Below are 27997 nucleotides of genomic sequence, written 5' to 3'. Positions count from 1 at the left end.
GTGAGGGCGAGCCGGAGTGGGAGGGGACTGTGGAATAGCTGCAGACAGGGCTTTCCTCGCTGTTTTCTTTTTTTCCTCACTTTGTCTCTTGCTCGCCGGAATACCAGAAAACCGAAATACAGTTGTCTCCTAAGATGAGTGAGTTCAGGAAGAGAAAAAGCCCACCACTGGCCATAATAAAGATGGCGAAATGCGCTTCCCTATCGGTCTGGGTTGGTGTTACGTAGACCGGCGTGCTGCAAACTAGCTCTGGGCGGCGCGAGGTAGGTTGTCTTTCTTGCTGGGTGCTGGAGGCTGGCTTCGGCTGGACAAGGCTGAGGTGACTGCAGCTCCTTCTGGAGAGCTTCGGTTTCTCGTATTTGTCTTCTCTACCTTCGCTCGTCCAGCTGTCTTTCGATTTGCGTACGTATGGAAGGGTTGCTGATGGTTCCCCTTTCCTAATTCCTCTGCCCACCTTCCAGCCATTCCTCACTTCCCTGGTCCCTTTTTTGATCCCTGTCTCTTCTGTACGTTCTGACCCGTACCATTCCCTCACGTCCTGTGAATACGACGTGTTCGGGATGCACAGTTGCACCGGGAAACGAGGAGGTGCTCCGGGAGCACCCATTTGCTTACTTACCCCACCAGTCTCCCTATCCTCGCACAGGGTCTTCTCAATGCAGATGGTGGATGAATGGGTTGGAGCTATGGGGACAGACTAAGCGATTTAAAAGCATTTTTCTTCTAGGCTACTGCTCCACTGGCCCATTATTTTGCTGCGACATAAGAGATTAAGGGGGGGAGGGGGCGTCATAGCTGGTCGGATCTATGGCAAAACTGACGCAGTGTTTCTGTGCTACCAAGGAACGTGTTAGAGAAGATTTCTCTCATTTTACACTCAACAGTGTTTAGCATAGCTAAATTATCCCTATGCTAATAATATTAACGACCTTTTGTTGAATGGTTACTATGTGCCAGGTACTTGGACTAAGTTCTTAAAATAAATTGTTTGGTTTTGTTACAAAACTACAACCGCAGAGATTAAGTGCTATGGTTAATTTCTGTTCCACAAGTGAAAAAATTGAATCCAGATGCAGTTAGTGTACAAGGCCCAAGACCTAAACCTGGGTCTGTAGTTATGGAAGTTAAAATGATCTTTACCTTCCAGAAGAAACCAAAAATGACTCGACATTTTATTTGTGCATCTTACAGTTGTTTTTAATTCATTATCCTTTTATGGTGAAATCCAATTGCTCCTCTAGGAGGAGGAGCCAGTCAGTTGGGCGGTTCACTGAATCAGTGAGTTGGGGGAGTGTCTCCAGCTCCCCAGAGCCACAGTTGGGCCACCTGGACAATGACCAGCTCTAGCTCACTCATCGAGTGCACACGCAGCTTAAACTAGACAGCTAGGTGAAAACTATGTGGCGCCTCGCCTCACTCAACAACTAAGCATCCCCCTTTTATGTCATGGTTTAGGCTTTTTCTAATTTGTCTTTCACATCCCAATGATATGCCCAGAATTATGTAAGATAAAAGCCATCTTGCTTTTGAACCCCCTCTGAGTACCTGAGATTCCCATTAAGTTCATTTACTCATTTGCAAATTATTTTATTTTGTTTGTTTTCTGTTTTGTTTTGTTTTGTTTTGTTTTAGTTTGTCCATACGTTCTCCAGAGTCACTGCTGCTTAGCTTGTCCCTAGGAAAACTGACTTTACAGATGACGTGTTTATTAAGTCCCGCCTGCCAAGAAGTATGATCTGAATGAACTTAACGCATACAAGGTTTTAAACGTGTTTAACCTAAGTTATCAGATGTCTACAGTAATTGGTAACCTAAGGGGCTCATGACGCCACAGGGGAGGGATGAGATGTGGGGACCTCAAATGCACTAAGATCCCATGACTGTATAATTATACGTATGAAATCATCCACGTGCTGGCAGCCCCTAAGGGAGCAAAAACCAGGGACTTTGCCACCATGCTGCAGACGGCCAAATTCTCTCTCCGAGCTTTGAAGCATAGTATTCCTCATCTTGGGAACTGCATGCAGAAACAGAGTTACCGTAACGTCGCTGGTCCTTATTACAGTAGAGTAAGATTGAAAAAGTACCACCTAACCAAGTGTCTGCAGAATAAACCCAGGATAGCAGGATTAGCAAGAAACATCCCAAGTCGGAGCTTCTCGTGTAAGGTATGGACTGTTCGAGTTAATCTGTTTGTAGGCCATTAATACTAATTGTAGTTCATAAATAATGGGTAAGGTATCCATTACTCATTTTCTCAGTAATTCTAATTTGGTTTTAAGATTTTTTTTTTTTAGGCTCAAATACCTGTAGTCAATATGAGTACAAAAGAATGTATGTGAACCTATAAAGCTGTAATGTATATAAAAATGCAGATTCATTGAAAACTGATTTGATCTCAAAACGTAATGCACCTGAAAATGTGTTTTCTAAAATTACTAAAATGTCAAATTACGCCTCTTCATAAACCTGATGATATGCTCCTTCTTGTATGAATCCCAGATTGGTAAGCCTCGGGAAATGCCACACAGTTGTGTGTTTTCTCTCTATACAAAGGAGTGAAAAGCTAGCGTACATTTTGGATGACACTTGTATTCCAAAAGGAAATAGTGACTGTTGTTCTTCTGCTGGGCCCCAAACTGTGGGCTCGCATTGGGCCCCGAGGAACTGGCTACACTTGCATAGAGTGTAACCACGTGTTCTCCTTAGCCTGAGACAGGCCCACTGTGCACCTGTTGTCCCCGTGTGACTATTAATAGTCCTCTCTCCTCTCAAAAGTGTCCCACTTAATCTGTCATGTTGCATGGTCACTGTACTTAGCTTGAAATCAAGCTGTGTGCCCTGTTGCTGCTTTGACTGCTCTCCTCTCCTTTTTAATTCTGTTCCAGAGGCTCCTTACACTACACTTGAGGTGCTAGAATTTATAATATCTTAGCCTTCTTTTATGACTTTAGTCATTTCATCATTACAGTCTGTTTTGGTTTCCTTTCATTGTGGCAGTTATATATTCTTAGTTATCATTCTAGCCCCTTCCAGTGCAGAGCTCAGAGGCATTAGTTAGAGTCGCAGTACTATAATTCAGCTATCATCACCATTTCCAAAACCCTCTCATAGGCCTTGCCAAGACATCCCCCAACTGTGTGTTTCCCTCAGCCCTGAGGCGCAGTCTGCTCCCTGTGTCCACGGATTTACCTGTTCTGGTACCTCAGGTGAACAGAGGCACACAGTCCTTACCTTTTCTCTATTTGGTTTGTTTTCCTTTGCTCATGTTCTTAGGATTCCTCAATGCCCTAGCATGTGCCATAACTTCATCCCTCTCTATAGAGATAACACTCTTTAGATAATCGACATTCTGTTAACCCATCTATTGGCGAACACGCAAGTGTATTCTAATTATTCTTATTTTACCCAACTTTGTTTTGTTTTTAGTTTTTGCTCAGTGCTTGTTCTTAGCTAACTATTTGGTACACATATATGTCTTTTGGCTTTGGCTTTGGCTTTTCATATTGGTTCCCCTTCCTGGACTTCCAACATTTTTAATCTTTTAAATTGCTTTCCTTTGGAAAGTGGTCTTGGCTCCATCATTCTTAACTGTACACACCTAGAAACTTTAAAGGTTCCTTTGCTGTTTTGTTTTTTTGTCTTTTAATATAGACTTACCATACTGTATACTCCTGAAGTTTAAGGCTGAACCTACTGCTCTAAGCCTTTGAGTCGGTTTATCTTGCATCATGAGTAGAACATTTTGTCATTTTGTCTTGGATTATAAATAGTAAGAGGAGTCACCATCAGAGTAGCAGCTGTGAGGTTAGCTTATGCCCTAAGCCAAGAGGTTCTTCAAAGCCATTTGTCTCTGAGGCAACTGTTAATTTTGTCATAGATTCCTAGAAACTGACCTGACAGCAACTCTACAAATAGAAGCTCTTTTAGGAACCTCTTCCCCTGACAAAGCAGCTCTGCTTTCCTGCATTTTGTGTGTCAACTGTTCCTTCTATGACAAATAAAATTATCAAAACAGTGGGGTGTTCACTCATTTCTGCTCTGAGACCCGGGGAAGCGCTTTAAAAGATAATCCCGTAGCTATGAAAATACTTGGAGGACAAAAATGCCTTTCTTTCTTTCTTTCTTTCTTTCTTTCTTTCTTTCTTTCTTTCTTTCTTTCTTTCTTTCTTTCTTTCGGCAGGTTCCTCTGAGTTCCAAATTTGTCCAGTCTTGCAGGTTGTAGTAAAGTAGAAGGCCTTTAATGGATCTACTTAAAGACCAACTACTTATATAAATTAACAGAAGAACAAGAGAACATATCATATGTAATAGAAATGATGGAAAGGAAGAGAACTAGCCAGAACTTGTATGACTGTACACTAGTCAGGGATCTTAATTTTCTTCACTCAAAAAAGCAAACCAAATCCACAAACTTAAACCCCCACTGTGCCTTGATACCTTGTCAACGAACTATCATAGAACTATGGGATCTTTCTGTACCAACTTCTCCACTCAAGACATGTGCCAGCCATCCTGAGAGCTTGCTAAAGATTCAGATCCCTAGATCTTCTTAGGCCATTCCTGTTGAAGTAGAATGGTGGGTGCTGAGGACTAAGGATCTAGTTTCTCATTGATTTTTGAGGCAAGAATTTTGTTGTTGTTGTTGTTGTTGAGTGAAACTATTATTCATGCAAACCTCTTGCCTTAGCCTCTCAAGGAACTGGGATTATAGACCTCACACCCAGCCAGAAGTCTGGTTTTTGATGGTGGTGGTGGTGTGGTTTTTTTGTTTTGTTTTCTAAGTTCCTTTGGTAACTAAAATGCAAGGCCTGCCTGCTACTGACTGTATCTATATTTAGAAGGTGGAGGTTCTTGGTGATTAGGTGTCATTGACCTAACCCTGATTTGTTTGGTTGTAACATTCTTTTCAGCCAGTATCTGAAATTACCTTAGCATATTAACCGATCTGATCGTGGGCTCCATTGCACTCAATAGGTAGTGTCAGAGCAGAGACCAGCTGCCCTTATCTTCCTTTCCTGATTGCACTGTTCTTCCTATGAGGAAATAACTTCAGAAATAACTGATGATAACCATTGGAACAAGATACAGAAGATAAAAATGAATTTCACAATTTTATGTCTTTTTTTTTTTTTGTCAATTTTGTGTCTTATGCCACAAATAAGTTGTGCATTTGATTGTTAATACCTTTCACAGTTAAAGTGGATTTATGTTGGGCCCTTTGGAAAGTGGTAAAAGGCACTTCTTCCTGCTCCTGAAAGAGCGGTAGTGCACATGAAACCTTAAGAGTTTAGCATCCCTGGGAATGGGAGTGTGGCTCATTTGCTAGAGTGCTTGCCTAGTGTGCACAAGGCCCTCACTCAGCTCCTAGACCACAGGCTGGGAGTGATTGCGCTCATCTGTAATCCCATCCCTCTAGAGACGGAGGGTCAGATGCTCGAGGCCACCTTCCAGTACACACCAATGTGAGTGGAGCCCGAGAGTCACAAGGCTCTGTCTAAAAGAACGGAAAGAAAATCTTTCCAGCAAGGCCAGCAGTATCTGCACGATTCAGAGAAGCTGAGTTTCAGGGCTTCTCACTTGCTACCAGAGTTTCAAGGCAGACTTTTAGCCATATTCTGTTTTATCATTTCCTACTCCAGGCAATATTAGAGGGTTACAAATTGCCTTACTCCAAATATCAGCCATATACCTTTTAAAAATGCAAGAACATGAATGAAAATAATGTGTCAAACCTTCATTATTTTGACTGCAGATAATTATTTAAAAATTACAGCTCTGATTGAAGGTAGAGGTGGAGAGGCTAGTGAGCAGGCTCAGAAGGGACGAGTGCTTGCTACCAGGACTTGGCACTGGAGTTCTTCACGTCTGCAAAGTGAAGGAGAGAACTAACTCCCCTCCCTCCCCCCCGACATGAAATAAATAAATATATAATAATGTTTAAAAGAAAGTAGATACTAAAAGATTAAGACTACCATAGCAGCTATGATGATTAATTAAATCTAACCCAAATCATTAAAGCATCCCCAAGATTTTCAAAGAATAGCTTTGTGAAAATTATTCTTTTCCATTTAGTCTGTTTTGATGAGTTTTCTGTTTTATTTTGCTTACTTTTAGGTTGTAAACTGCTTACAATCTTATCTCCATTTGTAGCTTCCATTCTCAGCATTGTTGTTAAGTGCTGTGAGCGAGTGTTCTCCGGCAGTAAGCATGTATCAGCCGCAGGGTCCTTACAAGGGACTCACTGCCCTCTCTCTGCATTTGTCATTGTTGGCAAAGAGCTAAAGAATCAGACATCTTGACTGAAATTCTTTTGTTTAAACAAGGCAAAGCAGTGGCGTGTTGGATGATTGAACGTTTTTATCCCTTGGCAGTTTTAGGCTGAACCCTATCCGAGCATGGGGGATGATGGTGTGGTTTCTTCTCCATCTCTACCATTAGGTCCCATTGTTTTTCCTTTCTTTTTTATAATAAACTAACCCTTAAACAGAAAGGGAAGCACCAGGTGGCAGCGGAGCACGCCTTTAATCCCAGCACTCAGCAGGCAGGAGCAGGCGGGCATCTTCTGTTGAAGCCCAGTCTATAGAGTGAGTTTTAGGACAGTCAGGGCTAAACAGAGAAACCGTGTCAAAAAAATGAGAGACCTTGTCTTCTGAGCCATTATTCCACTTTCTGATCCAATAAACAGTTCTATTAATATTTGTGGAGTTATATATCCCAACAACATAAGAAGTGCAATAAACCAGGATAAGTATTGTAATTATTCTCTGAGTTAATAACCTACATCTAATAGTTAACCTTCCTCTCTGACATTTCCCTCCTTGTAGGTTGTATTTCAGTACTTTCGAAACTCAACAGGCTTTCCCAGGCCCCACCCCAACCCCCCATGGTTCATTTTGATTAAATGTGTAAAAGTTCAAAGGATTCTCTTTCCTCCTTAGCTGTATGTAATGTTTCTGAACATTGCCAGGGCTTCTTGGTGCTTCTAGAAGTATCTTAAGGACTCATACAGTTATAACGCATCAAGTGTCTGCTTTCTTTTGGTGAGCTTAAGAAAGAATAAGATTTGTAAAACACATTTTATAAATACCTAACATTGTAATGCCTGCATGAAAAGTATAACCATCCTAAGAAGCGAAGACTTTCCCCTGGCTTTGGAAGATTGTGACCATACCACCAAAAATATTTCTAGGATCTTCTGCCTATTAAGCCAGAAAGTGAAAAGCCCATTTCTGAAAACATGGATGCATTTGAAAAAGTGAGAACAAGACTGGAAACACAGCCACAGGAAGAGTACGAAGTCGTCAATGCAGAGGTAAGCTGCACCGCGTGGTCCAGGAGGGCTGCTGTGCAGGCAGTGGAGACGGGTGAACCGCCTTGCAATAGGCAGAGCCCCCCATCAAAATCAGCTCCTGCTTAGCCTTCCAAGCACGCTGAGCATCTTCAGCTATAACAATGACGAGACCAGGATCCTTAAAGTTCGTCCTTAAGATAAAGCACCAAGCGTAGTGGGTGAACTCAGCTCTAGTGTTAATTTGTAGAAATTCCAAGGAGAGGTTCATATAAGACTATTCATTTCTTTGTTATTTCAAAAGTATTTACATGTTGAGTCTACGTTTTAATAAAATGAAGTTCACTTTAGTAAAGCTTAAGTACACAGCTAATCATTTTATAATTACCAGTCATAAATACTCAATTGAAATAAATTAAACAAAAAGACTGAAAACTTTTTAGTAAAACTGGAAAAACAGCCCACAGGTTATTAGTGAAAGTCACATACATAGTAAAATACAAATAGCAGTGACAATCCGGATTCAAAAATATGCCATAATATAATGTGTCTTATGCCACCTGAAACTAGCTGCATTTAATATGTGTTAGACAAGAACTCTGTTCAGATTTTATATTATACACACACACACATACATATATATATATATATATATATATATATATATACACACACACACACACATATATGTGTGTGTATATGTATGTTTATATACATATGTATATATAGTTAATATTTATTTTCTTGATCTCAAACGCTGTCACACCATGGTATATTCTGTATACAATCAAGTTGGTACTGCACAGTTGATGAAGACAGTGATTTTAATAGAAAGGATACCAGAATGTTGGTTGGCATTTCAGGTTAGCCAGAGTTTTCTTCTCTGTGTCATTTTAGATTATCTTAATGATGCTGCTTGATATTGTTAATTGAGTCTCACTACACAGATATTAGATGAGCAGCATAGATTTTGTTATGCATTTATGTATCAGAAATTGCCAACAACTTAGGAAAGCTGTTTCTTGCTACCTGTGTTGTAAAACTGATCCGTTTCATCGTTCATTCACATACCTCAGTAGATCAACTCTATGGTAGCTGTCATCTCTTCGTCTGAATTAGTCAAACCATTAAATAACTAAAGTATTATCAAATAAGTCCTGTTTTCTCCTTATTGTCAGATTAAACATGGCGGCTTTGTTTATTATCAAGAAGGTTGCTGCTTGGTTCGTTCCAAAGACGAAGAAGGTAAACTACAGGTCTTCTTTCTGATGATCTGGCTTTTCAGGTTTCAGATGTTTAACAGGAAGCTTGATAGTAGTTGCTCAAAGATATTAGAATAGAGTTTGTTAAAGATTATTCCGAATTTTTTTAACTGAGTGGATTTTAGTATCTGAGTTGACTTAAGGTAGAGTTAACAACCCATGTTCAAGAGCTTTAACATGGAGAGTGGACATGGGTCCAGCATGTTGTGAGTATGTTCTGTGTCTTGGTGCTGTGCTAGGCACTTGGCATATGTTACGTGTGTCAGGTATATTCTTTTTTTTAATGAGTTCTGTAAATACTAGACCAGTGGTTCTGAACCTGTGTGTTGCCACCCCTTGGCAAACCTCTAACTCCTAAAGTATTTATTTACATTATGATTCATAACAGTAGCAACTACAGTTACGAAGTAGCAACGAAAATAATTTTATGGTTAAGGGCTCACCACAACATGAGGAACTGTGTTAAAGAGTCACAGCATTAGGAAGGTTAGAACCACTGTCCTAGACTATGACTGTAGCTCATAAGTTGATACGTAGAATAATGTTGAATAAAATACTTTTTAATAATGATTGTAGGAAGATATCAGTCTATGACCTCAGAGAATGTCAATTTAAAATGTTAAGTATAGTTTAAAATGATTTACAAGTTGTGGAGTTCTCTCTTCCCTACCTTTCTTTATGCAGCTGACAGTGATAATTATGAAGTTTTATTCAACCTGGAAGAACTTAAATTGGATCAGCCTTTCATTGATTGCATCAGAGTTGCTCCTGATGAGAAATACGTGGCTGCCAAGATAAGGACGGAGGATTCTGAAACCTCCACCTTAGTAGTTGTGAAGCTCAGTGACCAGCCTGTAATGGAAGCGTCGTTCCCAAACGTGTCCAGTTTCGGTAAGCCACCGAGTAGTCTGTAGAAAGGCAGCCAAGGGCGCTGCTCACGATGGTAGGGAAGATCAGTGCCTGGTCCCTTTCTCTCTGCACTCCACAGTGTCCTATGGAGTTCGTATTACAAACTACTCCCTCCTTTAATTATCTAGGTGGGTTCATGGGGGACTGAAGAGATGGCTCAGTGGCTGAGAGCATGTCTGTCACTCTTGTAGAGAACCCATGGGCAGTTTTCAGTGTCCACGCTGGGCAACCTAGAACCACCTGTAGCTCCTAACTCCAGAAGGATCCAACAGAGACCCACATGGAGATAGACACACTGTGTCCTAGTTAGGGTTTTACTGCTATGAACAAACACCATGACCAAGGCAGTTCTTATAAAGACAACATTTAATTGGGGCTGGTTTACAGGTTCAGAAGGTCAGCCCTTTATCATCAAGGCAGAAGCATGGCAGCATCTAGACAGGCAGACGTGGTACAGGCAGAGCCGAGAGTTCTACATCTTCATCTGAAGGCTGCTAGTGACTTCCAGGCAGCTAGGATGAGGGTCTTAAAGCCCACACCCATAGCACCACACCTATTCCAACAAGGCCACACCTCCAAGTAGTGCCACTCCCTGGGCCAAGCATGTACAAACCATCACACACCACATACATAATTAAAAATACAAAATAAATATCTCATGAGCTGTCAAGAGGCATTGTGGGTAAAACACTTTCCACACAAGCCTGATGACCTGACTTCAACCCCAGAACTGAAAAGTGGCTCCACCCCCGCACTGGGACAGGCACAGACATGCACAACATTCCCACACACTTTGTGCACACACTGATAATAAGTAAAACTTTTTTAAAAGATTTTATTTATTATATGTAAGTACACTGTAGCTGTCTTCAGATCTCATTACGGATGGTTGTGAGCCACCATGTGGTTGCTGGGATTTGAACTCAGGACCTCTGGAAGAGCGTCAGTGCTCTTAACCACTGAGCCATCTCACCAGCACCTAAATAAAACATTTTAAATAAAGTAGTGCTCGTGTTTTTAAACCACTTCTAAAATCACTTCTAAGTCCTACATGTTTATTCTGTTATATAGTAATTCTGAGCCAGTTTATTATGCAGACTGAAGTTTTACAGATGTTACTTCTAGATATTATATTCAACCTTGAATTTGGATGATTTTTTATTTTTATTTTATTTTTATTTTTATCATGGAGATCTAATATAGGACATGTCTCGCAATCACTCCTAGAAACTGGCACATGTTGGGCTGACATTTACCAATAGAAACTGACATTTTTAGGACTGATCTAGCTTTAAATTTTATCATTTATCATTACTTATATTACATTGCCATTATTTTCTGAATTGCTTAATTAGATCCTTTTGTATTAAATTGAAAAATGAAATTATAATCTACCTAATACATTCTTTTGTATCCCCCCGTGTGTGTGTCTGTGTGTCTGTGTTACAGACATGTGAGTGTACAAGTGTACCCATGCTTGCTCCGTGCCAGAATAGGGACTTGGCTGTCTTTCTTTATTATTCTGTGCCTTAGTCCTTTGAGACAGAATCTGTCACTGAGCCAGAAGCTCCCCATTTAGACTAAGGTGACTGAGTAGCCAGCAAGCCCTTATGGTCATCCATCCCTTAGCCCCAATTCCTGGGATTACAGCCATGAACAGCTTCTTTTTTTAAGATTTATTTATTTATTTATTTATTTATGTATTTATCATAAGTGCACTGTAGCTGTCTTCAGACACTCCAGAAGAGGGCACCAGATCTCGTTACAGATGGTTGTGAGCCACCATGTGGTTGCTGGGATTTGAACTCAGGACCTTCGAAAGAGCAGTCGGTGCTCTTAACCACTGAGCCATCTCTCCATCCCCCCCATGCACAGCTTTTTATGTGGGTGCTAGGGATTCATACTCAGGTACCCATATCTCCCCAGGCCCTGCATAGTGAAGTCTAACAAAGAACATTCGTGCATCAAACCTCTAAGATCAGAGTGCATATTATATACTACTGACTTATAGTGATGCTCAGCCAGGTGCTGAAAGGAAGGACCCTGTTAAATGCTCTTGGTAGTTTGAGCCACCTTTGTCCCTGGAAGCAGACACTGAGTAGGAGACAGAGTGATCAGTGTCTCTACAGAGTTAAGCAGCCATCTCCCAAAAAGCAAGTAGGACTTTACCAATACTTTCCTTATCTCTGAATATGGGGTCTTATTTAGGTGCTGAGTAGGCAGAGACTAAGTAATGGAAAACTTGGAACAGTGTTGTGGCTTTTATGTATGTTCTCTGGGTTGTAAACTCAGGTTATATTCCATTAAGCTTATGCAGTGTGTAGATTTGCAGAGATCAGCTTACAGGTTCTTCGCTTGGCATTCAACATTTTAAACTACACAGGTAGCTATGTCTTAATTCCTTTCATTCCTTCCTTTCAGAATGGGTGAAGGATGAAGAAGATGAAGATGTCTTATTCTACACCTTCCAAAGGAACCTTCGCTGCCACGATGTGTATCGAGCCACATTTGGTGACAACAAGCGCAATGAACGGTTCTACACAGAGAAAGACCCAAGGTGCCAGCGCGCTGCCCTCACTGCCCTCCAGGCTCTCACCATCCAATGAATTGATCAGGTTGACCAGAAGTATTGAGAATGGAGAAAATCACTACTGTGTTATTCTACCTTCTAGAGCTAATCTACAGAGTTTACCAAACTTTATCAATTTGGGATGCCTGATGATGAAAAAGTTATAAATATGGTCACAAAGAGCCCTTGTCAGCCAGGGTGTCCACCATCTTTGTTTTCTGTACTTCAGTTCTTAGCTATTTAAAAACAGGTTTTCATTTTGATGGTAGAATGGTTGGGAAAGTACTTGCTAATATATTCTTATAGGCTATTTTAAATATTGGCTCTTTGTTTTCAAATATTTCTGTTTCTAGAGACATAAAATTTATACATTCTAATAAAACCTATTATGCAGATTCTATAAGGAAAGATCTATGCTAAATTTAAAAAAAAAATGTGATTGTTAAGTTACTGGATAGTCAGCCCCTCCCCAACTCTACACACACACACACACACACACACACACACACACACACACAGAGCACTACCATGACACAATTTTCCTCCATGGCAGAATTCCTGTTCACCAAGAACAGGTCTACATTTTAACAAGCAAGGACAGTGAGTGCCCTCTGAAGACTCTTGGGATCCAAAGCCCCGAGCTCCCAGGCTAACAGGCTCGATTTATGGGACTCGAAAAGTTGCAAGTAAATGGCAACTTTGTAGCTCTTTACCTCTGCTTCTCTTATGTTGGATCCTAACTCTTCCAACAAGAAAGAGAATTAGAGCCGAGTGTGCACTGGTGTTTAAGCCCAGCACTTGGGAGGCAGAGGCGGGCAGATCTCTGTGAGTTCAAGCCCAGTCTGGTCTACAGAGATCCAGAACAGCCAGGGCTACCCGGAGAAATCCTATCTCTGAAAACCAAAAGAAAACGAGGAGGAGAAGGTAGGAAAGGGAGGGAGGGAGGGAAGGAGAGGGAGAGGGAGAGGGAGAGGGAGAGGGAGAGGGAGAGGGAGAGGGAGAGGGAGAGAAAACCCGGAGTAACTCCTATTCCGCCTGCAAGGAGTTTTAGAATTGCTTCATAGATGCTTGTAAGATTGAGCTTGAATAAACAATTATTTTATTTAATTTTATTGTATGGGCATTTTGCCTGCAAATGCATCTGTTTCGCTCATGTACCATGCCCAGTACCCATAGAGGCCAAAAGAGAAACATTGGCTCTACTAGAACGGGAACTAGAGACAGCTGTGAGCTGCCATATGGGTGCTAGGAATTGAACCCAGGTCCTCTGGAAGAGCGGCAGAACTCTTAACTGCCGAGTCGCCTCTCTAGCCTCTCCAAAACCTTTCTTGTTCAGTTTAGTATATTGTAACATTTCACCTGAGGTGCTGAGATTGGATGGTGGTGGCATCTATTCCAAACGACACCATTGGTTCCAGAGTCTTCAGGGTTTATAGCTGGGCTGCCGCTCTTTCCTCCTTCTAAATGTACCCCTTATTTAAATCTATTTATGGAAATATACATAATAGAAATCCATGCACATCATCTCAGCCTTACCGCTTACATATCTAATGATATTCCAGAACGGCAAAGTGGCGTTCCCCGCTCAATCCCAGGGTCTCCGCCAGCACAGAAAGAGCTCAGCATGACCCTGTGCTTGTTTTCTTTGTAGCTATTTTGTCTTCCTCTACCTTACAAAAGACAGTCGTTTCCTCACACTGAATATTATGAACAAGACGACTTCCGAGGTGTGGTTGATAGATGGCCTGAGCCCGTGGGACCCACCAGTCCTTATTCAGAAGAGGATACACGGAATGCTTTACTATGTTGAGCATCGAGATGATGAGTTATACATCCTGACGAATGTTGGAGAACCTACAGAATTCAAGGTAGTTCTCCATCCTGCTCGCTCCCACTGGGATGGGCTCCTCTAAGTGTCCGCTTTCTCTCACCAGCCTTCATTCTATATTGAGAGAATGGGGTTGGGGAGTTAAAGTGTGCAATGGTGCTGCCTTCCTGTGGGGCATCATTCCCACCTCCCTTCCACTGTTTCCCTCCCCTTAGAGCTAACATTTCTTCCTACTATAACTGTACGTAAAATATCAGTGAATGAAGCATTCTGTACTGTTCATGTTGTAAAATCCAAACTTAGTTGGGCTTAGAAGAGCACACTTGAAATCCTGATTGTGAGATGGCATTTAGATTAGTCTCAGGCAGGCATACCAGTACATCCATTGTCCCCTGGTTGACTGTCAGCTAAGCATGGCACCACACTGTCTCACCACCCAGTGTGCTAACCTGGGCTAAAACAGTGACATTCACACTTTGTCCCTCGTACAGCTCATCACAGAATAGGGACAGTTGATGTGGTCTCCTCAGTGATGTCACTCTGAGCTCTGCAGCCTTGTGTTCTGTCACCTACATCTTCCTAACCTTCTTCACACAGCTGATGCGGACGGCAGCTGATGCCCCTGCTATTATGAATTGGGATTTATTTTTCACAATGAAGAGAAATACCAAGGTTGTAGACTTGGACATGTTTAAGGACCACTGTGTTCTGTTCCTGAAACACAGCAATCTCCTCTATGTTAATGTGATTGGTCTGGCCGACGACTCAGTGCGCTCCCTAAAGGTAGGTCTATTCTCAAGATAGCAGTACTCAACAAAAACACAGTTTAGCTTGATAGAGCATCAAAAGTTGAATGCATGTACTTTTCTTAAAGGAATTCAAGTGGATTTTAAAATACCAGTTTTGACAGACCTTTTTTTAGCAGTCTTACTTAAACCAATAGATTTACAGATGGACTTAAGAAATGGTCGTTCTGTCTGTCTTTCTACATAGCTCTGTGGGCAGGTATCTCTCTCTTCAGTCTGAGGAGCAGCAGTAACCAGGACCTGCAGAGTAGCTGGTCCCCGGACACTGACTGCTACTTGCCGGGGCCACGTCCCAGAAGGACAATAGCCAGCTTGTATCTGCATCACCTCTCTCCGCCAGTTTTCTTACCCAGTCTATACACCTGCTCACTCTTGGTACATGGATGTCTGTGGTCTCCATGACACAAAAGGATGGCAATGGAGTGTGTAACTAGTTAACAGCTGTGGCTGCCAAGGCAAGACCAAATGCCTTCAGAAATAAGCCTGATAAATTAAGGAATGGCAACCTTACTGTCCTTTTTCAAAGTAGTATGAAGTAAATATCCACAGCATCATGGCGTGGGAAGACAGCAGAATAAAATATCTGGCCCTAATGAATGAAGGTCTTATGGTATTAGACAAATTTCAAAATACCATGCTTAATTATACGTTACTTTTAAATAAGTGTTCCAACCCCAGACGGTCGTAGAGCTCAGAGGAGGGTGGACTCTTGCTCAGGAAGCCTCTGTAAAATAACAGCGAGACTGAGCGGGATGGGCAGGGACTCAGCCTGTCAGAGCCAAGAAGGAGCTCGAAGCTGGAGCCCGTGCATCTTCAGGGGACCAGTTCTTAAATCTGTCTTGCTGATGCAGAATACATTTCTAGAGGATGAAGTTATGGCGTAATGCTTTGGGGCAGGGGCGGGGGGATTTCAAAACAGGGTTTTTTGGTTTTTTTTTTTTTTTAATTAATGTAGCCCTGGCTGTCCTAGAACTCACTATGTCCAGGCTGTCCTTGAACTCACAGAGATCCACCTGCCTCTGTTTCCCAAGTACTGGGGTTAAAGGAGCATGCAAGCACACCACTGAATGCTTGTAATGTAATGCCTTTTACCTGGTATGAGCAGAGTGTGTAAGTTATAACAGAGGAAACAGTTGTTTGAGCAGGAGAATAGTTTGAGCTGTTGGAGCTACATTACATAAGATTATTAAGCAGCTATATTAGTGAAGACTGCAGCAAACAGGAATCAGGGAGATGAATTTCAAGACTTATACAGATACAGATAAACAATGGGAGCCTGTAACATTTACAGTTCTTCTTATACAGATACAAATCAACAATAGGAGCCTGTAACAATTAGAATTCTTGAGTTGCTCTCTAAAATCAAATTGCTAAGTTTAATGTTGAGTCTGTCAGATGTCTGTGTAGACCCTAAAATAAAAATGACCATTGCTTTAGGACTTTGCTTAATTTCTCCATCTGCTGTGACTGGGAAGCTGGCAGGGACATATGTCCTCACTGCGGTCCATGTATATGAAGGTAGGGAAGTGGGTAATTTCTAGTGATTCATTTACTATAATTATACAGCAAGAAAACTGGAAATGCCACAGAGCGCTCTCTGCTGTAGGATTACACGTATCAGGGCTGGCATAGCCCAGGCTGTCTTGAACTTCTGTTGCTTCTGCCTCTTCCTCCCGTGTGCTGGGATTATTGGCATGGACCATCACACCTGATTTTATGTGGTGCTGGGTTCAAACCCAAGGCCTTGTGTGTGCTAAGCAAGTAGTCTACTAACTGAGCTATGTCCCAGCCCCTAAGACTGTGCTTCTACGTAAATACGACCTCCTCAAGTATTCTTACTTAAAAGTGCCCCCCCTTGCTGTTTCACGCGGAATGCTGTCTTTAGTTTCTGCTGTATCAGTTATCTTATCACTCTCTGACCTGTCCTAAACTGCAGGCACCTGTTATACTCTACTATTGTTCTCAGTCGTCATCAGCGAGAACCAAATGCTCTAGTACATACCAGACGCTGCTTAAAAGTAATGTTATAATTGATAAGTATCCATAGGCCATGCCATACATAAAGGGCAAACTCAGTAGCCACACTGTGAGGAGTTACTGACAGACCTTTAGCTCTGTACCGTGTGTGCCCAGTGGACACTTGACTGATGATCTTCCCTAACGCAGTCTCCCACAATGGAAGTATTAAACTTCTCACGCATTTTCTTATCATTGGTTACCATGTCGTCAGTATTTTCTAATTTTTTTTTCACAAAAAGAGAATATTTTATTGTAATGCTTGGAAAATAAATTGAGGATGGTTTATTGTAATACTAGGAAGCAAACCCAGGGCCTTTAACATATTAGATAAACTCAGCCACTAAAGCCATAATCAGCCCCACCCACGCCCGGGAACTGCTCTACTCGGCTTTCTTTGCAGGAGAGTCTATTTCCAGGCCAGAGCTCTCTCCGTGCATTACAGCTCAGTAGGAATCGGCTTCAGATGCCCTGGAGACAGCTAATGCTCCTGCTTCGGCTGGACAAATGCGTCCCAGTCCAGAGCCTTGCAACAGTTCTTGTTAGGACTGAAGCTTTGACCTCCATCTCTTGGCTTTGGAAATACCTAGACTTTGATTTGTTGGTACCAGTTGTCCCGACGCTTGAACAGTGTATTCAGTGGTCACAGTTAAGTTTTACTGAAAGGCAGAGGAAGCAGCGCAGCTGGGGGCCAAGGAACCCTGTTCCTACACTGACATTTACCAGGCTCCGAGGAAGGGTTCTTTCATTCAAATAGGATCTGAGGCAATGTGTGGTGTTGTAAGTTTTCCTGACAATAGACCCCGGCTTAATTGGGGACAGTGTATCTGAGCACAGGGCTCCCTGGCTGTGGTTGCTACAGGTGAAAGTCTAGCCTCTGGGGGCGGCAGCCCTTCCTGCTTTTCTGCAGTGCCCACCAGTGATGTCGCTGATTTTCTAAGGAATTTGCTCTTTGTACAATTACTGGAAAGAAGGGCAATTTTCTTCTCAGTCTTCCTTCAGTGCCCCTGAGCACTCTGTCAGCCGCTTACCAGGCTCCTTTAAAAGCTGTAAGTGGGACGTCAGAGGAAGGCTTGACGCCGGACCCTGCTGCTCTGAGAGAATAAATTTTGATTCCTTCCCTTTCTTCTTAAAGTTAAGAATCTTGAGCATAATAGCTATGGGTCTCTCCTAGTCACTGTGCCTGCAAAGGTTTTGTTCTGCACAATGGTTAGCCTCGGGCTAAAGTTAGAAACAAATTGTAAATGCCTGAGTGCTGCAGAGCCCGTCTGTGGCCCTGGAATAATAACTGCCATCACGGCTGCCCAGGCAGCAGGCTAAGGGCCGCTGGGAAAATCATTCAGAGCATCCGCGTGAGGGTCCTACTTCAGGAAGAGCAGGGCTGAGGGCTGCTGCTGGGACCGGATTACTGTTTCATTTGCTCTTATTCGTAGCCATTTGGTCATTTCATCACCCAAGTATGTAGCCCCAAATAAACTTGATGTTAAAAGGAATTTCCTGTAACCTAGAATCACGATAAGACCATTTTTTTCCTACATTTTTCTTTATCTTGTTGGTTGTTTATATAGGGTTTTATTTGTTTACTCGAAGTCTGTTTTGTCACAATGAAGTAATTCTTAAAGGACATATCATGTAATAACGGTAAGTAACGTGGTGGCCTGGCGCAGCCTCAGAAACCTTAGAATTATTAATCAGTGTAACGGCTTTTGTCCTTCAGCTCCCGCCTTGGGCCTGTGGATTCATAATGGATACAAATTCTGACCCAAAGAACTGCCCCTTTCAGCTTTGCTCTCCAATAAGACCCCCAAAATATTACACATACAAATTTGCAGAAGGCAAACTGTTTGAGGAAACTGGTCACGAAGATCCGATTACAAAGACCAGCCGTGTTTTACGCATAGAAGCCAAAAGCAAGGTAGGTGTTGTAAGCTCTGCCTTCAGCTCCCAATCTGAAGGTGCACTGTGCCAGCATCAGCCTCAGGACCAGAGCAGCACTGTTTTATGAAAGTTCCTTACGCTATAAAAGGTCCAAGTGATTTTGTGAATACACAGATTTTTTTTCTTTTAATTTTAACATGGCTTTAAAAATCTCTGACGAGAGTGCTAAGCCCTTCACTTCACTTGCTTATGTTTGACCCTTCAGGTTGAATTAACACAGAGTAAAGAGGCACAATTGGTACAGTTATGGCAGTCACTCTGAAAGGACGGGACACAGCTGGTTAGAGCAGCCTAGGGCAGTACAGTGCCAGCCCTCATGAGGCTCCGCTGTGGCAGCCACAGTGCCAGGGGCCCAAGAAGTCCCTGCCAGTGCACTGACAGCTACGGAGGAAAGTAGATGGAGCACACTGGACAGGTGGTATTATCTGCAAGAGTGATGTTCCAGATAACCCATCTGCCTCAGTTAGGGTTTCTATTGCTGTGATGAAACACAGCAGAGCCATGAACAGGTTAGAGGAGAAAGGCTTTATTTCAGCTAGAAAACCCATATTCTCTTCCTAGTCCCCACATATTGGTTCACGGTCATGTAAGACTCCAGCCCCAGGGAATGTGGCGCCCCCTTCCTGTGTCCATGTGCACTACACACGTGATGTAATGTAGACACACATGCAGACAGAACACCCAAACACGTAAATTACATTAATATAGTTATAGAGGCCTTTGAAGGATGCAGATGGCTGTCTAAGAGCTCATGTAGTAATGTTGAGCATTTGACATTTTCTGAGGTCAGAAAATGAGGCTGGTAGTACTTTTTTAATAGCATATTTGTAAATATTCAAAGATAAGAATTGTCACTATCTATCCCTAGGCATAGAAAGAATGTTATACTAAAATGTCCCACCTCTAGACATTTTGGCCTGGCCCAGAAAGAATAAATTCGTCCTGGGCAGTGAAGAGTGCTTTTCAGGGTCGCTTTCCCCCCATGAGAAGCTGTGCTGGTGTTGGAGCCGGTCTGGCAGCGCTTTTCTGGCTAATTATAGACCAGCAGGTACAGGGCTATGTGTGCAGATGCCACAGCCTCACAAAGAGGTGTCCAGTTTCAGTAAGTAACATACTCGCGAGTGCACTGCATGGTAGTTAAAATTTTAAAATTGGGATTGAGTCATTTTAAAATTCTTCTTGTGTAGGGAATAGAGCCTTGCCTAGCATATGCCCTGATCCAAGAATGCAAAGAAACAAACAGCAAAGGTTGTCTCCTTACCTACTAATGGCTCTTCATTTCCAGGATGGAAAGTTAGTGCCCATGACAGTTTTTCACAAAACCGATTCTGAGGACCTGCAGAGGAAGCCTCTCTTGGTGCACGTCTATGGAGCGTACGGAATGGACCTGAAAATGAATTTCAGGCCTGAAAAGCGGGTCTTGGTGGATGATGGATGGATCTTAGCTTATTGCCATGTTAGGTAAGTCACCACGTTTCTCCTGGCAGATGAGTGCTAGAACACTGTAACGACTGCCTGAATAACAGTGTGCTAGGGGCCCGGCTGTGAGGGCACACAGTGTTAGGGGACTGGGTATAGTGGTGCACACCTTTGATCCCAGCACTCAGGAAGCAAAGACAGGCAGACCTCTGTTGAAGGCTGTAGAGTGAAACCCTTTCTTAAAAGACCAGAACAAGCAAGCAAAAACAACAACAACAACAAACAATCTATTAAGGATCACGCTGACCTTGTCGTGTGTGTTTTAAATTTCTGTGTCCCTAAGCCAGTGCATCATGGCTCAGATAGCAGTCATTTGATCCAAAGAACCAGAGTGGATTGTAGGACTGAGTGTGTGTAGCAGGGTTTGCCCTTGATAGCTCCATTATTATTCCCACGTGATCCTCCAGAACTCAGGTTTCTTCTTTTAGAATTTTTGAAACAGGGACCTGTTTTGTAGCCTTCACATGCTGTGATTAGGGGCGTGTGTGCCATGTGCAGCCACAGGCTTCTCCTACAGAGCCTCCCTCAACTTGACTTCTTTCTCCATCCAGTCTCCATTTCATTTGAGCTGTTCTCAAGACACCGTTATCATCTAATTTCTGCTTAAAACCTTCTCCACCTCCCTATCTCCAGAACAAAGGCAAATTTCTTCGTAATATTCTTGTGAACCGCCTCTCTCTGGGCATCGCCTGGCTCATGCCTTCAGACACCATGCTCTGCCGCTGGCCCAGCAGTGCTGTGGTCTAGCTGGGTCTTAGTTTCCCCTCCCTTACCATGGCAGAAACCGCTTCCTTCACAACTCAGTTAACTACAGGCCATTTCCCGTGCACTGCTGCTCCTGACCCGTGCGCCCTAACCCCTCTCCTGCCCTAACCCCTTTACCCTGTTTGTGTAAAGTACAGCCCCAGCCACAGTGCCTGAGGACTGTGGTCTGCTTTCCTCCAGTCAGTGTGCTCGTGTGGATTTAAGGGCTGCTCTCAGGCAGCTGTAGGAAGTCAGCAGGAGACAGTCAGGCCTATTTGTTGAATCAGCTTTTGGGGTTGTTTGGTTTGGTTCCTACGATGGGGTACAGCACTGGTTTAGGCCTTGCGGGCCAGTCACAGTCCTTCTTGCTGTTCCTCCTAGCCTGAGCTGAGTGCCAAACACGAGCCTGTGACATACCAGCCTGTGACACACACACAAGCCTGTGACATACCAGCCTGTCACACACACACACACACACACACACACACACACACACACACACACACACGAGCCTGTGACACAGTTTGCCGACCTCCACTGTGTCCTTTTTTATTTCCTCTACAGGGGTGGTGGCGAGCTAGGTCTCCAGTGGCATGCCGATGGCCGACTAACTAAAAAGCTCAATGGCCTTGCTGACTTAGTGGCTTGCATTAAGACGCTTCACAGCCAGGGCTTTTCTCAGCCGAGCCTAACAACGCTGAGCGCTTTCAGTGCTGGAGGTGTGCTCGTGGGAGCACTGTGTAATTCTAAGCCAGAGCTCCTGAGAGCCGTGACCCTGGAGGTGAGTACCACCCTGTGCCACTGCTCAGAGAGAAAATGGTGGCCTTTAAGTTTAAACAGAGCGGTGGATTTATCTTAATCCCATTATTTATTCTCCCCTGACAACCTTTATAGATTCTGCAGGATTGCCATTGAGAGACTAATGGCTGTCCCTGTGACCCTTTTCCGTTTGTCAGGACATTTTGAAATGCATCTATGTACCAGGATTCCAGAAGCCTGGTGGATTGTCCTGGGGGTCTGTGTGCACTGCCCTTGTCCATGTGACAGCATCCTGCCCAGCTGCATCTTATTCTGGACATAGGGAATAGGTCTCTCTTTTCAGACACTCTGTATGTTGTTTTATGTTTTGCTGTATAGCAGGTCAGTCTGGCTTCATACTCACAGCCTCCGACCCAAGCACCAGGACTTAAGTATGTACCACCATGTCTGCTACAGAGACTCTATTCTCCATTTCTTTCTGGTCCTGTCCTTTGATGAGCTCTCAGTTCCGGAAATGCCCTACAGTCTTTTCCTATTCTCCAAAACTGTACAGTGTCTGGCTTCATATTCATCTTTTCCTATCTCCTACCTAGATACTCTGGAAAATAATTACTGGGGGATTCAGGGTAGCTCTTTTCAGGGTGTGTGTGTGTGCACACGGGTGTGTGCATGTTTGGAGCAAGTATTAGTAAGTTAAATATTAAATAACTTGATCTAGAAATCTTTTTTTAATATTCTTTATAGAGGAAATAAACCTAGCCACAAAGATAATAACAAAATCACTTACAATATATAATATGCAGCTAACAAATTTTAGAAATTAGAAATAACCAGAGCCGAGAAGTGGTGGTGCACCCCTTTAATCCCAGCACTCGGGAGGCAGAGGCAGGTGGATTTCTAAGTTCGAGGCCAGCCTGGTCTACAAAGTGAGTTCAAGGACAGCCAGGGCTATACAGAGAAACCCTGTCTCGAAAAAACAAAAAAGAAAAGAAATAACCAGAAGTGCATGTGTAAGGACATTTAATTCAGCTGCTCATTACAGTGAAGAATTAGGGACAGCCTGCATGTTCAACACAAAATGTTCATGTATGAGTCAAAGTCATTGATATAAGCACCCAGAGTTATGGCTAACTGAAGCAGGGAGGGTTTACTGGAGTATTAGGTAAGAGTGGGTGTGTGGAGAACCAGTGCCAGAGGCTGCCCAGCCAGGAACTGCCCAGCGGGGCTGCCACTGGTGAGCACAGCACCTCTCACTGCCATTGCTGCCCCTGAAAACTGGGGGCACACACACTTGCCTGAATTAGGTTCCCTGGGTCACCCTCTGTGCAGTACAAGGGCCCTCTTTACAAAGCTGGCAGCTTTGCACATCAGCAAAGCCATCCTGTCAGGCAGCCAGGATTACAGCTAGACTCAGTAAATGGTTCTGTGCAGGACAACGCTGGAGAGTCCACGCGCTGGAAGCCGGCGTCCCTTTAGCTAAATGTCTTAGCTTAGTTTTACTTGAGGTGTGTGGGTGTTTTTCCTGTGTGTGTGCATGTGTGTCACGCACATTCCTTTCTTCTTGGCCATTTTCTAGATCTTACCAAGTAGGATTATGAGTTTTAGAGTAACAGTGCAGCAGGTGAGGCAGAGTTTGTGTGCTGTTGATGCTTTAAAAGTTCTCACTTTTAGAGTTGTCTAGTCACAGGAAAGGAACAAAATCTATCCTAACTATTTTTAGTGTATGGCTCGATAATGTTAAACATTTACTCTATTATGCAGTCAGTCTCCAAATCACAATTTTTATCTTTTCAAAACTGAAACACATGTAGCACTGAACGCTCTCCATTCCCTCCCTCCCAAGCCGTGGGAAACCTCCTCCTACACTGTGTTCAAAGTCACCTCATGTGATGTCATGCACAGTCGCCTCATGTGATGTCATGCACATGTGATGTCATGCACAATCAGTCACCTCATGTGGTGTCATGCACAATCAGTCACCTCATGTGATGTCATGCACACTCAGTCACCTCATGTGGTGTCATGCCAAGTTAATCCTTGATGCTGCCTCTCCCACTTAGCTGACACTGACACCATCCATTGGGAGAGGCCCAGACTCTGGTCTGTGTGCACACAGCAGTTTGCTTCTTCCCTGTCCTAGTGTTGCTTTCAGACCCCGTCTCTAGCTCTTTGGGGCACATCTCTAGGAAGGGGTTCTAGATCTAAAGGTGAACGGCACCTTCATTTTTAAGTGACAGAGATTTACACTCTAGCCAATAGTGTGAAAATAGTGCAGCTTCTCTCCATCATCACCAACTGGACATGTTCTGATTATTGGGGGGGGGGTGTTTTTAATATAGTCGCCATCCTAATGAATGCAGAGCTGTTATTTGTAAAAATAGAAGAAGAGGCAAACAAAAATTGTGAAATTACAAGGTAAATTTTCTTGTTATATACATGTCTGTAAGGGGTGTGAATGCTCTTTAGCCATCTGTGAATTACCAGCTGTTTTAAGCCTGAGCCGTCTTCTTTGTCACCTGGATGTGTGTTTATGCAGGAAGCTGTAGTGATGCTCATTATACCAACCATTGAGTCTATACACAGGTCTGGCTTTCTCTTTCTGTGACTAGGCACCTTTCTTGGATGTCCTCAATACCATGTTGGATACCACCCTTCCTCTGACACTGGAAGAGTTGGAAGAGTGGGGGAACCCGTCATCTGATGAGAAACACAAGAACTACATAAAGCGCTACTGTCCCTGCCAGAACATTAAGCCTCAGGTAGGGAGCTGCAGCTATGCTCAGTCCTGAAGCAACGGAGCAGCCCGTCGAGAGGGCGCTCACAGGCCGAGGCAAGAGGCGGAGGGCTCTAAGGCTGTTTCTACTTAGGATACCTAATCACTCTTCCGTGTCATGTCTGCTTCTACTCCTTGTCTGCCTCCATGTAACAGCTCAGAGATGAGTGCTCTCATCCCCTGATCCAGTCTAACCAGGGTAGATAAAGTCATGGTCTCTCTGGACAGAAAAGGGCTGACCCAGGTAACAGGTAGCCTGGCACCGTACTGCTGAGGCCTGCTCAAGAGCTTCCGATGAGAAACCTTCTCGAACTCGGGGACCAGTGCTCTCCAGGGAAGGATGGTGGGTAATATGACTGTACTTCCGGTCTCTTCCAGCATTATCCTTCAGTTCACATCACAGCCTATGAAAACGATGAGCGAGTGCCGCTGAAAGGAATCGTGAACTACACAGAGAAGCTTAAGGAGGCCGTGGCTGAGCACACCAAGGGAGCGGGTGAAGGTAGGAGGCTGCCCTACCAGCCAACAGCATGCTCCATGGACAGACCCAACCCTCTGCATAATGCAGGACCAACCGTCCTATGCCGACTACCCAGTTAAAGTCCCCATGCAGCTACAATTTCCGTGCCTCTTTAGGAACAATGTTAAGATAACACACACAGGAGGACTCAAGGCAAAGGGGGAATGTCGAATGTAACTTGGAAATCTATACAGATTCATTCATGTAACAGTTACTGAGACATTCTATTGCAGTTCATGAATGAATGGTCATTCGTTTTCATTAGACAAGAATTTTTCTGGGGCTGGAGAAATAGCACAGTGGTTAAGAGCTCTAGCTGTTCTTCCAGAGGACCCGGGTTCAAGTCCCAGCACCCACGTGGTAACTTACAACTGTCTATAACTCGGTGGTGGCCTTGTTCTTTGTTCCTTTGCTGTTTGAGTAAAGGACTCAAAAGGAGCAGGAGAGACGGGTCTCGGTCTTCTGAAGATCTGATTGCTTTTATGTTAACTCTTCCAGGCTATCAGCCCCCCAACATTATCCTAGATATTCAGCCTGGGGGGAACCACGTGATTGAGGATTCTCACAAAAAGGTATGTTGCCCATCTCCTGTGCACTGCAGAGTCCTAGGCTGTGGCTGAGTTATGTTCAAGGTGTTCAGAGGTTATGGCTGGGTTCTGGGAGAGCCGCTTCCCAGATGTCAGGCCAGGAGCCTGGAGGAGCGGTTTGGGGAGGGCACTGTTCTTGGGGGCTTCTCTTGTACCCATGAGGGAGCGCTCTGCTAAGGAATAGCTGGCTCTTGTTGTTAAAGACTCCACTGTCAGGTTAGCTCGGATCAAGAAAGACTAGGAACACTGGGGTTCTGCTTGTCCTGTCTAACCCTCAAATGCGTTTCTTTTAGATCACAACCCAGATGAAATTCCTATATGAGGAACTTGGACTTGACAGCACTGATGCTTTCGAGGCGCTGAAGAAATACCTAAAGTTCTGAAATGCTGCATTCAGCTGGGAACTGGAAACACATGGAAATAATAATTAGTTTTGTTTCCAGTTAGTTTAGCAAAAGTGAAGTTTTTTTTAAGTTATTATATAATTTTTTAAAAGTTGTCTCTTTGTGTAATTTTGCTTAATACTTGCTCATACTGTTCCCACCAGCACACACCCCCTGGCCTAGGAAAGTCGTTTTCCATCATGCTCCTCAGTAGGATGTAGAGAAGGGAGCCAGAAGGACTGGGGCAGGAGAACAGGAGAACGCCTGGCCTCCCAATCAGTCTTTTAACAGAATTTTACAATTCAAAATCCTTCCCCTTTGCTAGTGAATATTTGTAGGCGCTGTGGCTGTGAGTCACCTTGCAATTTCCACAACTCCACTTTAAAGAAAAGGATAGCATTCTTCATATTTAAATGCTTTAGTATTTTGGCATAATCTTTTAAACACTTTAAAAACAGTGCATTCGTGCTACAGAAATATCTAAGAATTGATGCCATTCATGAGTCTGCTCAGCCCTGTGCGTACGTGATGTTCTGGGTGGCCATCTCTTAGGGAGCTTCCTTCCTAACACGAGCTATAGAGGATGTCCAGTGCACTGGAGTAGCACGCCCGACTGGAAACAAAGCATCTGTCTCTGAAAGCGGCCTGCTGATGGAGGGGAGCCTTCGTGCTGTGCTCCAAGACCAGGCCCTCTCCCTTCTCCAGAGAAATGGCACGGGTGTCAACAGCACTGCCTTTGGAGGCTGAGTTGGTACTTAACCTTATTCTCAGCTCTGGAGGAAGATCTGAAATGATCCCCTGTAGATTTAGCACAGTTGATGATTCTCCAAAATTCAGAACCACGAGGAAGACGTTATCTATGCCGTCCAGCTCTCTTGTGTACACCACAGAGTGACTGTCGTCTCTCAAGAGGCAAAACCAGCCCCGGCTGAGGACCAGCTCTGTGGCATGGAGTAGACTCAGATCCTGATACAGCCTCAGTGCTGAGCTCGGCTGGGTCTTTTGGACCTGTTTTTAAAAAGAATATTGACATAAATGTTTGATTTTAAGAATTATCCACACCCCCCCCAAAAAAATCCCTTGCTTCTGTTTGCCCTTTACACTGTCCAAGTAAGTAAATAACTGCCCAATTATAAAGCATTTATAAATAGTTGGTCCTAAAGTCAATTACAAATTCCAATTTTCTTCGTGTCTGCGAATCACTTCAGTATGCACTGTGCACCCACATCTTAGAGCTGCAGAAGCCCAGCCTGACTCCGCTCGGGTCATTTAACTTGGAAGAAATGAAGTCACTGCTGTGCTCTAACTTCCAGATGCCTGGAAGCAAAAAGCCACCATCATAGGGGACTTGGGCTTGGTCCTCATCTGTAGGTTGACCTGAAGGGCACTATTGTGCAGATGCGGATTCTCAGATCGCTGAGGATAGAAAGAACACTGCACGCTGCAGAGTCTGAGGTGCAAGTTAGCAAGGCTACATTTGCTTGCTTTCTGCTGGCCGTAAAAGATAGCTTTTGTCCACTAAAGATGTGGGTGTATTTTACAGCTACACAAGCGTATCTGATGTGATGCTGCCTGCCTTTCCTCATAAGCATCTCTGATACCTCATTCCCCCAGGTGTCATTGTCTGGCACACAACTCTAAACGGGCCCACCTTCCTTCTGTTCCCTGCCAAGTGAGCACTCGCCCGCCCATCTAGTATGCTCATCTCAGACATTCTCATTCCCCTCCCTTTTACAGTATTTATCTAAGATAGATTATCAGACAGATAATTCCCGTGTCAAAAGGGTATGCACATTCAATACATAATGCTAAATTATTCGTAGCTGTTGCCAAATCAACAGTAATGTTCGCTCATGACACCCTTGCCAGCCGTGTCTCGGGCGGGGCAGTTGTTGCCATTGTTACTGTAGTTCTTTTCCGGTAGATGCTTAATAATGTGTATTGAATGACTATCTCATGGATGTTTAATGATGTCCGTTCTGTTATCAGGCACGAAGTGTTCCTGGTCTGTGTGTGTGGCTGTCCGTGTTGTCGCTCTCTCAGTAGCTTAGATGACACATGAGAAGCAGCATGGTGCCGCTCGCACGAGGGCCCAGGGCGCTGTCCTTCTCATCTCTCACGTGAACTCTCTCT

General features: G+C 43.6%; 2 protein-coding genes across 6 annotated transcripts in view; one reads left to right on the top strand and one right to left on the bottom strand.

The window, feature by feature from the left end:
- Positions 1-3: 3 nt before the first annotated feature.
- On the top strand, positions 4-27997 carry Prepl (prolyl endopeptidase-like). Of its 5 annotated transcripts, none has more exons than XM_006524001.4 (15): positions 4-402; positions 2066-2168; positions 7193-7315; positions 8470-8536; positions 9238-9444; positions 11884-12019; positions 13683-13899; positions 14457-14642; positions 18399-18596; positions 19905-20080; positions 21407-21623; positions 24211-24360; positions 24753-24876; positions 25393-25466; positions 25775-27997. In XM_006524001.4, exons 3-15 carry the CDS (start codon positions 7241-7243, stop codon positions 25862-25864), a joined length of 1917 nt encoding a protein of 638 aa, XP_006524064.1. In that variant the 5' UTR covers positions 4-402; positions 2066-2168; positions 7193-7240; the 3' UTR covers positions 25865-27997. The 5 variants fall into 5 exon arrangements, with proteins under 5 accessions (XP_006524064.1, NP_001157096.1, NP_666096.3 ...); NM_145984.3 differs by having other exon boundaries at positions 241-402; positions 2069-2168; positions 25775-27031; NM_001163622.1 differs by having other exon boundaries at positions 241-402; positions 1633-2168; positions 25775-27031.
- The window catches only part of Slc3a1 (solute carrier family 3, member 1), a 35895-nt gene continuing 34164 nt past the window's right edge, over positions 26267-27997 (bottom strand). Inside the window, exon 10 of the mRNA NM_009205.2 lies at positions 26267-26872. Within this exon, the coding sequence (NP_033231.2) occupies positions 26429-26872 (444 nt within the window). The 3' untranslated portion in view covers positions 26267-26428. The remainder of the gene's footprint in view (positions 26873-27997) is intronic.

This window comes from Mus musculus, chromosome 17 (genome assembly GCF_000001635.26).
Source record: "Mus musculus strain C57BL/6J chromosome 17, GRCm38.p6 C57BL/6J".
In the NCBI taxonomy this organism is placed as follows: domain Eukaryota; kingdom Metazoa; phylum Chordata; class Mammalia; order Rodentia; family Muridae; genus Mus; species Mus musculus.
The sequence above is the reverse complement of the archived record's forward strand: the minus strand, read 5'-3'. Positions and strand labels throughout refer to the sequence as shown.

What these genes read in the sequence shown, in the direction of transcription:
- Prepl (NM_001163622.1), top strand. Translation starts at nt 1,956, where the DNA reads ATGCTGCAGACGGCCAAATTCTCTCTCCGAGCTTTGAAGCATAGTATT. An exon ending in TCGTTCCAAAGACGAAGAAG is followed by an intron (nt 8,537 to 9,237) that starts GTAAACTACAGG and finishes TTCTTTATGCAG; the next exon opens with CTGACAGTGATAATTATGAA. An exon ending in TACACAGAGAAAGACCCAAG is followed by an intron (nt 12,020 to 13,682) that starts GTGCCAGCGCGC and finishes TTTTCTTTGTAG; the next exon opens with CTATTTTGTCTTCCTCTACC.